This window comes from Cavia porcellus, unplaced genomic scaffold (assembly GCF_034190915.1).
Source record: "Cavia porcellus strain 051 isolate PalLab524CR breed Dunkin Hartley unplaced genomic scaffold, mCavPor4.1 scaffold_5, whole genome shotgun sequence".
NCBI classification, from domain to species: Eukaryota; Metazoa; Chordata; class Mammalia; order Rodentia; family Caviidae; genus Cavia; species Cavia porcellus.
In genome coordinates this window covers 694149-707670 of record NW_026947488.1, presented here as the reverse complement: position 1 = coordinate 707670, position 13522 = coordinate 694149, and the positions used below count along the sequence as shown (strand labels likewise).

General features: G+C 55.7%; 1 protein-coding gene and 1 long non-coding RNA gene across 2 annotated transcripts; one reads left to right on the top strand and one right to left on the bottom strand.

Moving 5' to 3' along the window:
- Positions 1–2440: 2440 nt before the first annotated feature.
- Sox18 (SRY-box transcription factor 18) lies at positions 2441–4237 on the bottom strand. The gene is made up of 2 exons (XM_003462782.5): positions 3756–4237; positions 2441–3594 (listed from the first exon to the last, which is right to left on the bottom strand). The coding sequence occupies exons 1-2, from the start codon at positions 4093–4095 to the stop codon at positions 2807–2809; spliced, it is 1128 nt and encodes a 375-aa protein (XP_003462830.1). The 5' UTR covers positions 4096–4237; the 3' UTR covers positions 2441–2806.
- Positions 4238–4386: 149 nt separating this feature from the next.
- On the top strand, positions 4387–13425 carry LOC106025978 (uncharacterized). The gene is made up of 2 exons (XR_010047239.1): positions 4387–8247; positions 10178–13425. It is a non-coding gene; the product is annotated as an uncharacterized LOC106025978 (long non-coding RNA).
- Positions 13426–13522: the final 97 nt, after the last annotated feature.

The following is a 13522-nucleotide window of genomic DNA, read 5'->3' as shown; positions in this document are numbered from 1 at the left end:
TCAGGCTGGCCTTGACCTCACTAGTAGTCCAGGCTGACCTTGAATTTGTGGTGATCCTCCTGCCTCAGCCTTTGGAGTGCTGGGATTACAGGTGTGTGCCAACATGCCTATAACTGTTGTTTTGTTTTTGTCTTTGGTACTGGAGGTTGAACCTAGGACCTTCACACTTAGCGACATCTGTAGCTTTTTGTTTTTTATTTTTACATTTTTATTTATTTATTTATTTTTTTGGTGCTGGGGATCGAACTTAAGACCTCACACTTGCCAGACAAGCGCTTATCCTCAGCTCCTTGTTTTTTATTTTGAGACAGGGTCTTGTGACGTTTCCCAGGCTGAGCTTTAGAGTTGCAATTCTCCAGCCTCAGCCTCCTAGAATTGGGATTACTGGTATGTGCCAGCACATTCAGTTTAGTTTAGTATCTTTTGGGGCAGGAGGGAATGAGGAGTAATAGGGGTGGTGAAAATATTCTAGAACTAGTTAGCTATAATGGCTCCTACTTTTGTGAATATACTGAGACCACTGAACTGTGCACTTAGAATTGTGTGTGAGTTGTGAATAATGTAAGCTAAATGTCTGGCGTTTCCCAAGTGTTTGTCCATGAGAGTGGCAGGAGAACAGGGCTTGCGTCCTAAACACATGCCCTCCTTGCCTGCCCAGCATGGCTCTGGTACAAGGCATTTCTGTGGGATGTGCAGCTCTGTTGGCATCTTGAGTGTCTGCTGCAAAGAGAGGTGTGCCCTTCCTGTTCTGCCCCAATTTCCCAGGCTGGGTCCAGAGCACGGGATGGGAGCAAGGGGAAAGAGACAGACTGGACCAAGACAGAGAGGTAGCCCTGGCCCGTGGTCCTGCCCAGTATAATAGCTCATTGGTGGGTGTGAAGGACATCCTCCCAGCCAGACACTGGGAAGTGGGTTCCACAAGGAGACTCAGTGCTTAGCAGCTGCTAGTGAGCCGCTAGGATCAGCTGCCCTTACTGGGCATCAATCCTGCTCATGTTCCCGTCTGACCCTGCTTGTCTCAGAGCTGGGGACTTGCTTGAGATTAGAACTTGCTCCAAACTCAGCCCCTACTAACCTGCTTTGACACTTTGGGGAAGGGTTTCTAGGGAGCACAGTGCTCTGTCCTCTCTTTACACAGAGGGGACACACTGCCACCCCAAACTACCTTTTAAACCTGCCCCCTTAACCTAAAGGAGTGGGTGGTCCTGAAATGGTGATTGTATCCTGGCCACGTGAACATCACTCTGTCCAGTGTCTCTGTGCATGTTCAGAGTATGGCTGGGGTGGGTGCCTATGGGATGCTCCAGCCCAAGCAGGAATGACTCAGGGCTGTGCAGATGGTCACTTCCCTCTCCTGCCCTCCCTAGCTTGTCTGTCCCTCTCCTCTTCTGTGTGCTGTCCTCTGTCTCTGAGTTTTCTGTGCTCTGATGCAGATGAGGGAAGGGAGCCCAGGTGCAGGACACCTGCAAAACAGCCCCTGCTTGTTCACTCTCCCCTACACTGAGCACTCAGCCCATATGCATGGATACTTACTCTTCTAGCTCCGGGCTCGGCCCATATGCATGGATACTAGCTCTGGGCTCGCTGCAGATCTGTCACACACAGTCACCCACACAGATGGTCATGCTGGGAATTTTATGCCCATACTCAGGCTATGTCTACACACCTCACATGGGAGACAGCTCTGGGTGACTCTCAGCTGGACACCCGAGAGAGTATGTCATGGGGTTACTGGGTAGAACAGGCCCTTCCCAGGACCCAGGACCCTTTTCCAGCTGTGAAGATCTGCTGGGCTTGGGGAATAGTGTGCAGAGTTCATTTCTGAGGTGAGGCTCCAGCCTTCCCTGGATACACAGGGGATTTGAGGATCAAAAAGGTGGTGTAGAAAGAGGAGTTCAGTCTCCTGGAAGGGGTCCCAGGCTAGTGTGATGGTGCTCTGGAGCTGGGGAACTCGAGATGAAACCTGGGCCTCCTGCTTGGTCACTGATCCTGTGTCCTCACTGAGTTAAGGCTGGACATGTCGCTCTGAGGAGCAGAGAGGATAGGGTGCAGTGCAGTTCTTCCTGGGAGATGCCCAGTGGGGGCCAGAATGCTGTCTGCACACAGATGTCAGGCTGTAGGCCTTGGGGATCCTGATCATCATGCAGGATGTAAGGGGACTACTAAGTGACAGATGACAGGATGCAGGCCCAGAGAGTGGGTACCAAGTCTGTGCTAGGTCCTAGAAGGATGGCAAAAAGGATGCTGGTTCACACTGGGAGTCAGGCTCCCTCCCGAGACAAAGAGGACAGTGGTCCAGGGCTCCATGTGGCAGTGCCCCTTGGTCCAACAACCACAGACACAGGTGTGCAGAGCAGCCCAGGCATTTTATTGTGGCCCTGGCTCCTCCTTTACAGCATTGTTATCCCTTGTATTTAAAAAAAAGCTCTTGCTACACGGATGCCGGTAGATCACTGGAACATTTAAAAGTTTAATTAAAAATTAAATATATTGTATTATGTATATAAAAAAGACAAGGTAAAAAATACAACCTGGTTCAAGAAAATACACTGCAAGAAAAGGCTTAGGTGCTTCCAATAGTTAACCCTGGCAGGGCCAGCCAGCAGGTCCCAGGCCTGAGCTTCCTGGAACAGCCCGACCCCCCCCCCCCAATACGGGCAAGGCCCGGGGAGGTAGGGCCGCCCGCAGCAAGGGAGCGTCCAGGCTGTTGCGTGGCGACACTTACATCTGCGAGAGGGAAGCGGGAGTGCGGCAGGGCCGCAAGGTCTAGGTGGAGCAGGAGGAAGCGCTGGGGCAGGGGCGGCACCTAGCCCGAGATGCAGGCGCTGTAGTACACAGCGCTGCTGGCGTCGGACAGCGCCGAGATCAAGCTGCTTTCCTCTGGGCAGGACATGGCGCGCGGGCCCAGTTTAGCCAGCGCCACGTGGTATGGGAGAGCGGGGGCATCGGGCCGAGTCCGGCTGCAGTTAAGGTACTGGTCGAACTCGGTGAGGTCCACGTCGGCCCACAGGTCGGCGGCGACGGGGCCCAGGGGCTCAGCGCCCTCCAGCGGTGGCGCTTCGGGAGGCGGCGAGAGCGGGCTGGGGTAGGGGCCTGGCGCGCCCAGGGCCCCGTAGTAGAGGCCAGCGAGCGGCGCTGCAGGCGGCGCGGTCCTGAGCGCCTCGGGCAGGGGCGCCCCGTAACAGCCGCCGGGGTCCCGGGCCAACTCGGGGGCATAGGTCGCGCGGAAGGCTCGCAGCGCGCAGTCCTCGGGCGCCGCGGGAGGCGGGAAGAAGGCCGCCTCTCCAGGCTCCAGGCCGTCCAGCGGCGAGCGCTCGGGCGTGGGCAGCCCCAAGCCGTCGAGCTCGGCGCCCAGCGGGGGCAGCTCGCGGAAGGCATGGGCTGGGCCAGGCGCCGCGGGGTACGACTCGGATGGTGGTGCCAGGCTAGGGAGCAGGAGGCCCGGCTCTAGGCGCCGAGCTTTGCGCGCCTGCTTCTTGCGGCGGGGCCGGTACTTGTAGTTGGGGTGGTCGCGCAGGTGCTGCACGCGCAGCCGCTCGGCCTCCTCCACGAAGGGCCGCTTCTCTGCCGCGTTCAGTTCCTTCCACGCTTTGCCTGCGGGCGACAGACATGGTCAAGGGGGCAGCCGTCGGGAGCGCACGCACGGTCGGGCCGACCCTGGTGAGCTCCGAGCGGCGAGAGCGCGGCACTGCCTCTCCGCCCTCCCTGGGAGCGCCCTCCCCGGGAGCACCTCCCTGACCACCCCAGCTGCTCACCCAGCATCTTGCTGAGCACCGCGTTGTGCAGGTCTGGATTCTGCTGGGCCAGCCTCTTGCGCTCGTCCTTTGCCCATACCATGAAGGCGTTCATGGGCCGCCGGATGCGCAGCTCGTCGGCCGTCGGGCGCTCACTGCGGCCGGCCGGGTTAAGGCCATAGCGCCCTGGCTCGGGACTGCGCGGCGGGCTGCGCGGCGGGCTGGGCGGGGAGGCAGGCGCGGCTGGGGCGGTGGGGAGGCCGCGCGGCTCAGCGACGGCCCTGGATCCCGGGGCCCATGCACAGTCGCGGCGGGCGGGCGGGTCGTCCTGTGTGCCGTAGCCGGGCGGCGATCTCTGCATTCCAGCTGGGCGCGGCCTGGGCGGAACGCTGCGCGAGAGCGCGGAGGACAGCTGTTAGCACTGCGAGCCGAGGCCGAGGCCGGGCACAGAAGGTGGACTAGCGGCGGCGGCAGCGGCGGCGGCGATAGAGATGGTGTTGGCTAGCGGCGGGCGGGCGCCCAGATATAGCGGCTGGGGGCCAATCGGCGACGGGGCGGGTTGGTCCTGGTGGGGCGGGGCGGGCCGCGCTGCCCCCTCCCCGGGGGTTCCCTTTCTTCTGGAGCCGCACCGGATCCCGCCGAGGCCTCCTGGGCACAGACCCTCTTTCCCTCCCCACAGTCTCCGAAGGAGGGACTCCCGAATGGGAAGGGGCCTCTGATCCGGATGGGGGCTGGGAAGTAGTCCTTGTGGGGCCTGCAGGCTGTCAGAACAGAGCTGCCGTCCCACCCACGGCGTTGGACCCCCGCAGTATCTGGGGGAGGTGACAGGGCTCTGAGTTTGCATTGGGAAGAGGAAGACTTATTTTAGTACCAAACTCTTGGGAGGCCACCTTCGTTCACACCGCACCCAAGGAAAAGCGCCTTGGTTTGAGAAGTGATATGCTGCCCAAATTCTCCATGCACAGGCAGAACTCTGGGTGCTGGGTCTTCCAACACCTCTCCCAAACTTACCCTTGAGATTAGAGAGGGTGGGCTTCTCCTTTCCTCAACCATTTTCAATCCAATTTTCCTGCAAGGAGACAACAGTCTGGGGTTGCAGGGTTCCTGGCCTCATGCCTGCTGCCTAATGCCCTGAATGTTGAGACTCCTTCAAACCTCGAAACCTCCTTCAAACCTCCTTCAAACCCATCTCTGGTTCCCTTGCCCATCCATACCAAGCCATCACAGCAGGAAAGAGCAAAGAGACTGGAGGAGTGAGGCCAGGGAAGGCAAGGAGCACTGGTGTCTTTGCTGAAGGTCCCTTGCTTGGGCAGTCAACCAAGGTATGTCGGAGGGGGGAAGCCTTCAGCCTTTTATTTCCCCCTTGTCCACTGTATCCAATCAGGAAGGAATCTGAGTTCCAGAAGCTGCTGGCTGTCCCCCAGGAGGTCCTTCTGCCCCCACCAAATGTGGTTCTGTTAGGGGAAGATCACCCACTGGGTGAGGTCAGGACCCCGCCCCATCCTGCATGCATTAACAGCCTGGAAACTCTACAGTCTCCCTCACTGTGTCAGGGTACCCACCCCTGAGCCTTGGGAGTGCCACGGTTTGAGGCCACAGGTAGCAGTGGCCACAGGCCTCTATGGCCTCTGGTGGCCCTCTAGATCACACATAGTCCCTCCTTAGGAATGGGATGGGTCCTGCGGCAGCCCACTGGCTGTCCCTAAACTATACCCCTCTTCCTAGGGCTGGGTTTCCTTTGTCCCCACATACCTTCCTTACATTCTGGGCAGGGTCTTAACAGGAAAGGGCTAGGTTTTCCAGGCTCATGTCCAGATTTCCCCAGGTCTGTCACTGGCACTAGCAGCTAATACGTGGATGCTGAGCAGGGCTGGTGGGCTGGAGCATTTGAAGTACGGGGGTAGAGTCTCCAGTTTTTCTTAGGAGGCTGACAATAGTGGTGAGCAACAAGGCGAATGAGCTCACAGGCTTCTGCCAGTGGTGCCAGCTCTGTTCAGCCAGCTTTCAGTGTGATGGATGGAGCCACCACACTAGGAGCCAGAGGGGAAATAATAGGAATTCGAACTGTGAAGAAGCCTATAGATAGAGAGTAGGTCTAGAGGGCCACACTACCCTGATCTCCCCAGCAGCACTAGCAGTGGCTGCCTGTGTCCCATAGCATCATGGGTAAGTGCAGTATAGGGTCTTCAAGGCTAGGGTTGCCCAGAGTAGGTCACAGGAGATTCTGGGAAAGGGCCTCTAGGGCCCTTTGCAGCAGCACCCCTACACACACACATGCACACGCACACACAGTCACACACACACATACAAATACACACACACTGGGCTGAATGTGGAGCTTTCTGGAGCCTCTAGCTGGTGCCCAGAGTCATTCTAGAGCTCTGACCATGCTATCCCAGCAGTGCTGGCATTTTACTTCCCCTCTCCTCCCGTGGCTCCTCCTGCAGCCACCTCCTCTGGCACCAGCTAGTGCCCTTCTTCTTGGCTGAGCTGTGATACTCAAGCATCTGCTACTGTCATGTCCTGTGAACCTGGCTGGGCAGGAGGAGCCTGCTGGTGTACTCCTTTACTCTGCAGGTTCACTGCCTGGCAGGGTTGACAATGGGATCCCCTTCCCACTGTCCAGATGGGACAACAATAGGGGGAAGCTGCAGTCAGTGGGGTGGCTCTGACCCTGGAGCCTCAGGGCTGAAGGGACTCCCTAGGGTTGTCTAAGGCCTGGGGTGGGTGTGGCCAGCTGTGCTGGGGGAGGGGCATCAGACATGAATGTCTGCATGTCTGTGTGTGTGGTCTGCATGTGTGCCTGTCTCTGTACATCTGCCTGGATGTGGGGTGAGGTGGACCTAGTGCTGGAGGCTGCCCAGGGCCTTGGGAACCAAACAAGTTGGATCCTCCCATAAGGAGATGGGGGTTGGAGGCTGAGGATCAGGGGTCCTACTCAGAGAAGTATGGCTATCAGCACTGAAAGGAAGGGGCCCCAAGGCCTCTCTGGCCACTGAGCTGAGATCCAGGTCTGTCTAAAGATGGGGCCAGTTCATGAGTCTAGGGTCAGTTCTCTGCCCTTGGAATTCCTCAGCCAGACCTGACCCAGGCTGGCAGCTACCCACTCCCAGAAGAGGTGGAGTAGAGGAGCAACCTTCTGCGGTAACTATGGGGCTGACCTGCCTGTTGCTTACACACTGTCCTCCCTGCTATCTACCTATTTCTGTCCTTCAGCCTGGACTGGACCCCAGCCTCTAGGGGAGGCCTGCAACGGCTTCTGGGTAGTTCGCCTTGGTGGATCTGGGTGGGGGCTTGGCTTGGCTCAGCTCCGGGCTGGGGGTGGTGGGACCTCCCAGGCGCTGCCTGGGCACAGACCTCCCAGGCTCCCACCAGCCAAGCCTTGGCGGCTGCAGGAGCTACAAGGCTGGGACCAATTACAGAATCCTGCAGGGCCTGGACTCTCCCGTTCCCAAAGAGTAGGGTGGGTGGGGGGAGTCTCCATCAGCTGCAGCTCCAGGTGGAGGAGCACTCTAGTCTCCTGAGACCTTGGCTTCAGAGCTAGCTGCCTGGTTCAGACACTACCTCAGCTTCAGGCCTGGGTGGGGGAAGTGAGTCTGGGCCTTCCTTGATCTCCTGCCTTCTATGCCTTCAGGAAGGACACTGGATACCTCAGAACCAGGTGGCCCTGCATGTCTCTCAGCCAGTGACAGATCTGATCCTGGCCCGAGTACAGTCTTCAGGCCCTGTGTCCTTTTACTATCAGTTCTCCTGTGTACTGGGCTTCTGATTCTGCCTGTAATCTTGGAATAGTGGACAGGCATACATGGTATAAGGGTGTGAACAGGCATGAATGGGTACAATGATTTCAGATGTTAGGTTTGGGGGCTGGGAATTTAGCTCAGCGGCATAAGTACCTGCCTTGCAAGCAGGCGGTCGTGAGTTCGATCCCCGGTACCGATAAAAATGAAAAAGACAAAAAAAAAAAAAAAAAAAAAAAAAAAAGATGTTAGGTTTGGGATCAGGGTTCACATGTACAATTCACTGCAGTCGTGTGGACCCAAGAGTACTGTGTAGAAAAAGATGTTGGTTTGGGCTCTGATTTGGGGGAGGGGATGAGGTACAGCTATGCAGAGGCTTGCTGATGGGGGTCCTCCTGTGCAATGATAGTGGGGCTGTTTTAGGTCAAGGGTGATGCTGAGGGTGTTGCATGGGGTCACATCTACCCTGGGTGTTCAAGGGCCAGCAAGACTGGGCAGAGATTCCCTGAGTTGAGGGCATAGGATTGTAAGGTGGAGAACAGATCTGTGTTTGTGACTGCAGCGTGACTGTGAATGATGGCATATGTGCTGTGGCCAGTACGTGCAGAGAAGTGGCTTCTGGGGGTACCCCTGGGGCCCAGATAATATTTCAAAGGCTGTTTTCTGATTCAGGGTATTGTGCTATCCATGCGGACTTGGGACCCTGAATGTTTATCACAGGCTGTGCTTATTTCTAGGAGCACTGAAGGAGAGCTGGGTGTCAGGAATGCTGGGTGAGTCCTGGGGCTACTGTGCAGCCTTTTGGGGGTGTTCTGCTCTTGGTGGGTGGATGGCTGTGTGTGCCCTCCAGCATTGCTGCCTGTTGTGGACCTCTCCAGCAATGCTGCTCTGCGGGGGCTCCATGGGAATCAGGCTGGGGAGCTGGGTTGCTCTGGGTTTCCATAGCAACAACAGGGCGGGACCAGGAAACAGCAGTTCAGGAAGGAAGGCTAGCCTCAAAGCCTGAGGAGCCGAGGGCCAGCCCTGGCTGAGCAGGCGCCGTTCTGTCCGGTCACCCCAGCTGCTGGCCCCTGGTCCTGACCAAGTTCTGTTGGCCCCACCCCTGGCTCCGCCCCCTGCCTCCAGCCGATCAGCCATTGTGTGGTATGTCTGTCTTTCTTTGGTTCTCAGTGTCCAGGGTATGGGCCTGTGGGTATCTCTGGTCTTGTAGTCGTGTGTGTCCTAGTCCCCTTGGTGGCTCTGTGGAGGCATCAGTCGGCTCTTTCTGTGCTTGTACTATGTGTTGGACATTTCAGCTCTCTGAGCCCCAGGTGGACAGTGCCTGTCCCTGCCAAAGTGCCCTGGGCTACCCTGGCCCCTCCCTCCCCTACCAGACTAGGAAACAAGGAGAAAGGGAAGGTAGGGACAAAGAGGAAAAACACACCCAGGTGTTCAGTTGCCCACCTGCCAGTTGGGCACTCAAGGTGGGACACCCAACACTGCCTGGCTTTAGTGATGAGTGGCTCTGGTCAGAAACTAGCTGAGGCTGCCAGCTGGACAAGGAATCACCCACCCTCCTTGCTCAGACAGGAAGCATCCATTTATCCATCCATAACCTCCATGAGTTATTGAGCACCTGCTGGTCCAGACTCTGGTTTAGGAGGTAGGGATTTGGCAGAAAAGAAACCCAAATCCCTGCTGTAGGAAGAGATATAGAGGGAAAGAAAATCAATACATCCTCAAATAAGTCAGGATTTGGGGTTCAGGTGTGGGAGAGAACTGTATATAGGGTGCTCCTGGTCTGTTTTTTAATGAGGTGACTTTTGAGCCACACCTGAAGGACATGGGAAGACATGGAAGGAGACTGCAGGTGTGTGGAAGGGCAGGGAGAGTGGTGTGAGGGGCAGCTGAGGCTCAGGGGCCAGAGCACCGCAGGATCCGGAGTGTGCCTGTGTGTGTGTGTAGATACTGGGATGGAACCCAGGACCTTCACACTGAGCTACATGCCCAGCCCTAGTCCTCTTTTTTAAAATTTTGAGATAGGGTCTTGCTGAGTTGCTAACTGGCCCAAGCTGGGTCTGAACTTTTGACTCTCGCCTCAGGCTCCCAGAGGGAAAATTTACAGGAGGGTAGGTCTGGGAATTTTTTGTTGCAGTGCTGGGGATTGAATCCAGAACCTGTTGTATGCTCAGCAAGCACTGAGCTACACCCTGAACCCCTTGAGAAGATTTGAGCACAGTGTGTGATCTGATTTGGCTTTCCTCAGCCTCAGCACAAGCTGAGGGACCAACTGGATGCTGCTCCTGCAGGGGACTGGCCATGGCTGTCCTCAGGAGATTCCCTGGTCTCTGCAGGAAGGTAGGGCAAGGCAGGCTGCCTTAGGATTCCTGGGTTGGCTGCCCTCTGAGTCAGCCCTCAAAACTTCACCCATACCCTCTGACCCTGTGGCTGCCTAGGGCTCCCTGGGGAGGAGGAGGGTGGAGTGGCCGCCAGGCTGTCGGGCTGGGGCTGGCAGGGCAGGAGGGCAGCATTTCTGGGAATTGTGTGGGGGAAGCACATTGTTAGAGCAAGCCTACAGCAGGCTGCCACTGGCCTCTGGGGATGCCTCCTGGCTTCCCTAATGCTGTCTCTGGGGGAGGGAGCTGGGCCTGAGCCAAGCTGTGGGCTGGCGGGGGACTTTCCAAGAGACACTACCCTGAGCCCATGGCTCTTCCCGTTCTGCAGGCTGTGATACTGATGTCCAGAGAGCTAGGAGCAACAGGAGGAAAGCAAGCAACAGCAGGGCCAGCTTTCATGCCCTGCCCATACATAGCAGGCCACTCTCACTGCATCTGTGGCCACTGCCTGTCTAACCGCCAAGAGAGGCCTGGATGGAGCTCTGTGATGGGAACCTGCAGCCCCCAAAGTGGCCGGGAGGGCCTGATGGATTGGGGCTGCACCCTCCTATGGCAGGGAGGTAGAGACCTGAGGAGGTACAGGATGCTCCCCACTGCATGGTGATGGGAAATGGGGGGTGGTTCGTGTGAGTTTGGCAGCATGAGCCTTCCCATCACTGCCCTGCTTCAGCTAGAGGGGAAGCACAGATGCTAGTCACTGGGGTCATGGCCAGCTTTGGGGTGGGGGCTGGGGGACACAAATAGAAAAATAAATGGCCTCAGCTTCCGCTGTTTCCTGGACTCAGGATGAAGGAGGGGAGGGCTTTGGGCCAAAGGTACAGCTGGCCCAGTGGGGTTGACCCTGGGGGTATCCCCAGATCCTGTGAAGGCCCTAGTAGCCCCTTCAGACTTCCAAGCCAGGGCTTCTCCCCCAGAGTCCCCAGGACAGGGCCATGCTACTCACTAAGGGCTACTGAGGGTGGATTCACAGCTTTTCTCTTGACAAGACACCCAATATAGAAAATCCCCTATAGGAGGATGCAAAAACCCTAAGGAAAATTGGGGCTTAGCTCCAGGAAAGGACAAAGCAATGGGGCTTCTGCTGGTGTTCCTGGTAGAGTGAACCACGAAGGAGCCCCTGCCTGTGCATCCTGGGAGCTGGAGGAGGCCCCTAGTAGCAGCCAGGCAGAAAGTGAGTGAAGTGCCCCTTGGGAACTCTGGCCCCTACCTGCATGCCAGGCTGTTGTGCTCCCAGTCTCTAGGGACTAGGGGGTGTGGGGAAGGATGTAGGTACCCTCCTTTCCATTGCACAGGGCCCAGGTAGAGTTTGGGGAGTGGGCAGTGCCCTGTTTCCATGGTCACCCCAAGGTAGGATCCACTGGTTCTCATATGTTGTCACTTGTGGTACAGTGCTTGAGCACAGGAGGATTTGGAGGCCTTGGCAGTTATCTGGGAAAGCTCTGCAGGGGAGGAAGTTCAGAAAGGTTCAGGTCCCGGGTGGGGTCTGAGGTGGGTGTGACCGCTCGGAGCTAGTGCCCCCAAGGTCAGGAGCTCATACGGAGTCTGAGAATGAACATCTCTAAGACTGGGGGAGTGTTGGAGCTGGTTGGCGCTACTACCCTGCAAGCGAGGGCTCTTCGGCACTGACCATATTCTCACTCCAGTGGCTTCATGGTCACAGCTAGGCAGTATAGTCCCTGCTGGGAACCCACAGAACTTCCCTAGGGATGGGAAGCCAAGTTTAAGCAGGTCTGTGGCTCACTATTGCCATCTACAGGCTGCTTCTCCTCATATCACTGGGGCCAGTCAGCCTCAGCCCGCTCCAGCCTGCCTCCTCTGCCACCCTACCAGTCCAGTCCACTCCCTTCCTCCCATTGGCTTGCTCCTGTTTTGGGTCAGGCCACCACACCATTGCCCACACCTGTCTGACCTGGATGCACTGAGCAGTCCCACAGGCTGTGCTGACTCAGGATACCACCCCGATGCAGGAAGCCTGCTAGCCTCCTAGTCTTCATTCTTAGGGGGTCACAGGAGCCTGGTTTCTCTTTGTCGGCAGCCTTTGTGGGCTTTAGAGGAGACCCAGTGAGACACGGGAGCCTCCTTACAAACTGTCTCTTGTGGGCCTCCCAGGGCCCTGAGAAGAAAGGGCCACCTGGCATCTTATGGAGGAGGAAAATGGACACAGGGCAGATGGTCCTGGACTTCTCCTCTAGCTTTGCAAAGCAGAGTCCTGGTTCTCAGCTGGTGGAATCTGCTTGACTACCTGTCTCAGGGCACAGATTACCTTGGGTTGGCACAGATTGGCAAGGAGGAAACCAGTTATACCAACACACATATGAAGTGTTCTCCAAAATTTCTGATTCATTGATTGATTGAGTCAGTGATTAAGTTTTTGGGTTTTTGATACAGCGTCTCACTATGTTGTCCAGGGTGGCCTTGGATTCACTATGTAGGCCAGGCTGGCCTCAAATCCACAGTGATTCTCCTGCCTCTGCCTCTTCAGTTCTGGGATCACAGGCATGCACCATCACACCTGGCTCTCAAATTTGTAATTCAGAAGTCAAGCCTTGCTTTACTAACTCAATGAAAAACAATATGTGTTACTGGGTGGAATGCCCACTGCACTTGCCAGCAGCAGGGGACATGTAGGGTGAAGTGATGCTCAAAGCATCAGCCCCAGGCCCTGCTGACCACACATGGTACATGGGCTTGTTCATAAGTGAAGGTGGGATACATTTCTGCGGGCTGTCTGGAAAGATGTTGTCTTCTTTCCCATCAGGGTGAGACCCTGTACTTCTCTCCCACTTTGCCCAGGCCTGTCCCTGCTGTGCATCTGCTTCTCTCCCTTCCCTTAGCCTAGCTAATATTGTTGGCTGGAGACATACTCCAGGCTACCCTGCCACCTTTCCACATGGGAATACCATCTGCCCTGGAATGCTACCTCTAGCTTTCCTGAGCCTCTTGACTTGGTCTTAGTATACCCTGGTTGGCCTGTGGCCCATACCTCTGATCTACACAAAGGATAGAATCCCAGAACTCTGCTTGATGGGGTCCTGCCAACACAGGATTTCAGGAGTCACCACACAAGGGCATCAGGCATTCCTCACGAAGTTTTCTTACCATAAACTTGAGTCATCTGGAGGAAAATGGGTGCACCTTAGGGCCACAATGCTAAATGAAGTAAATCAGACACACAAACTTACATATTACATGGCTTTACTTGTATGAAAAAAATCAATATATAAAAAGAGTGCGAAATAAAGGTGATAATTGGAAAAGAGAGAAAAAATTACTGTAATTCAGCATGGACAGTATATCTAATAGTGTGCCTTGATTTAGTATAATTGTTTTATGTGCTTGATTTTTATTTGCCAGTTAGCCTGGTTGTTAATTTGTATGTATAATTAACTTTATGAGGACTTATAAATGAATCTGATTGTGGCAGAAAAAATGGGGGTATGGAAGGGAAGGGGAAAAAGAACTTCGATGTGTTAGGTACATGTACCAATTCCCTACAATGAATATAATCAATATTTACTGCAAACATGTACTAATATAAATTAAAAAAATAAATTACAGCATCAAAACCAAAGAAAAGTCCCTTTACTGAGTCAGCCTCTCCAGGTGGGATCAAGGGTGAGTCCTCAGACTGTACTTCCTCTCCCCTAAACTTTGTGCTTGTCTTTCTTGTGCA

Coding starts and splice junctions, on each gene's coding strand:
- Sox18 (XM_003462782.5), bottom strand. CDS start 4,095: ATGCAGAGATCGCCGCCCGGCTACGGCACACAGGACGACCCGCCCGCC. Junction 3,595..3,755: donor GGTGCTCAGCAAGATGCTGG/GTGAGCAGCTGG, acceptor TGTCGCCCGCAG/GCAAAGCGTGGAAGGAACTG.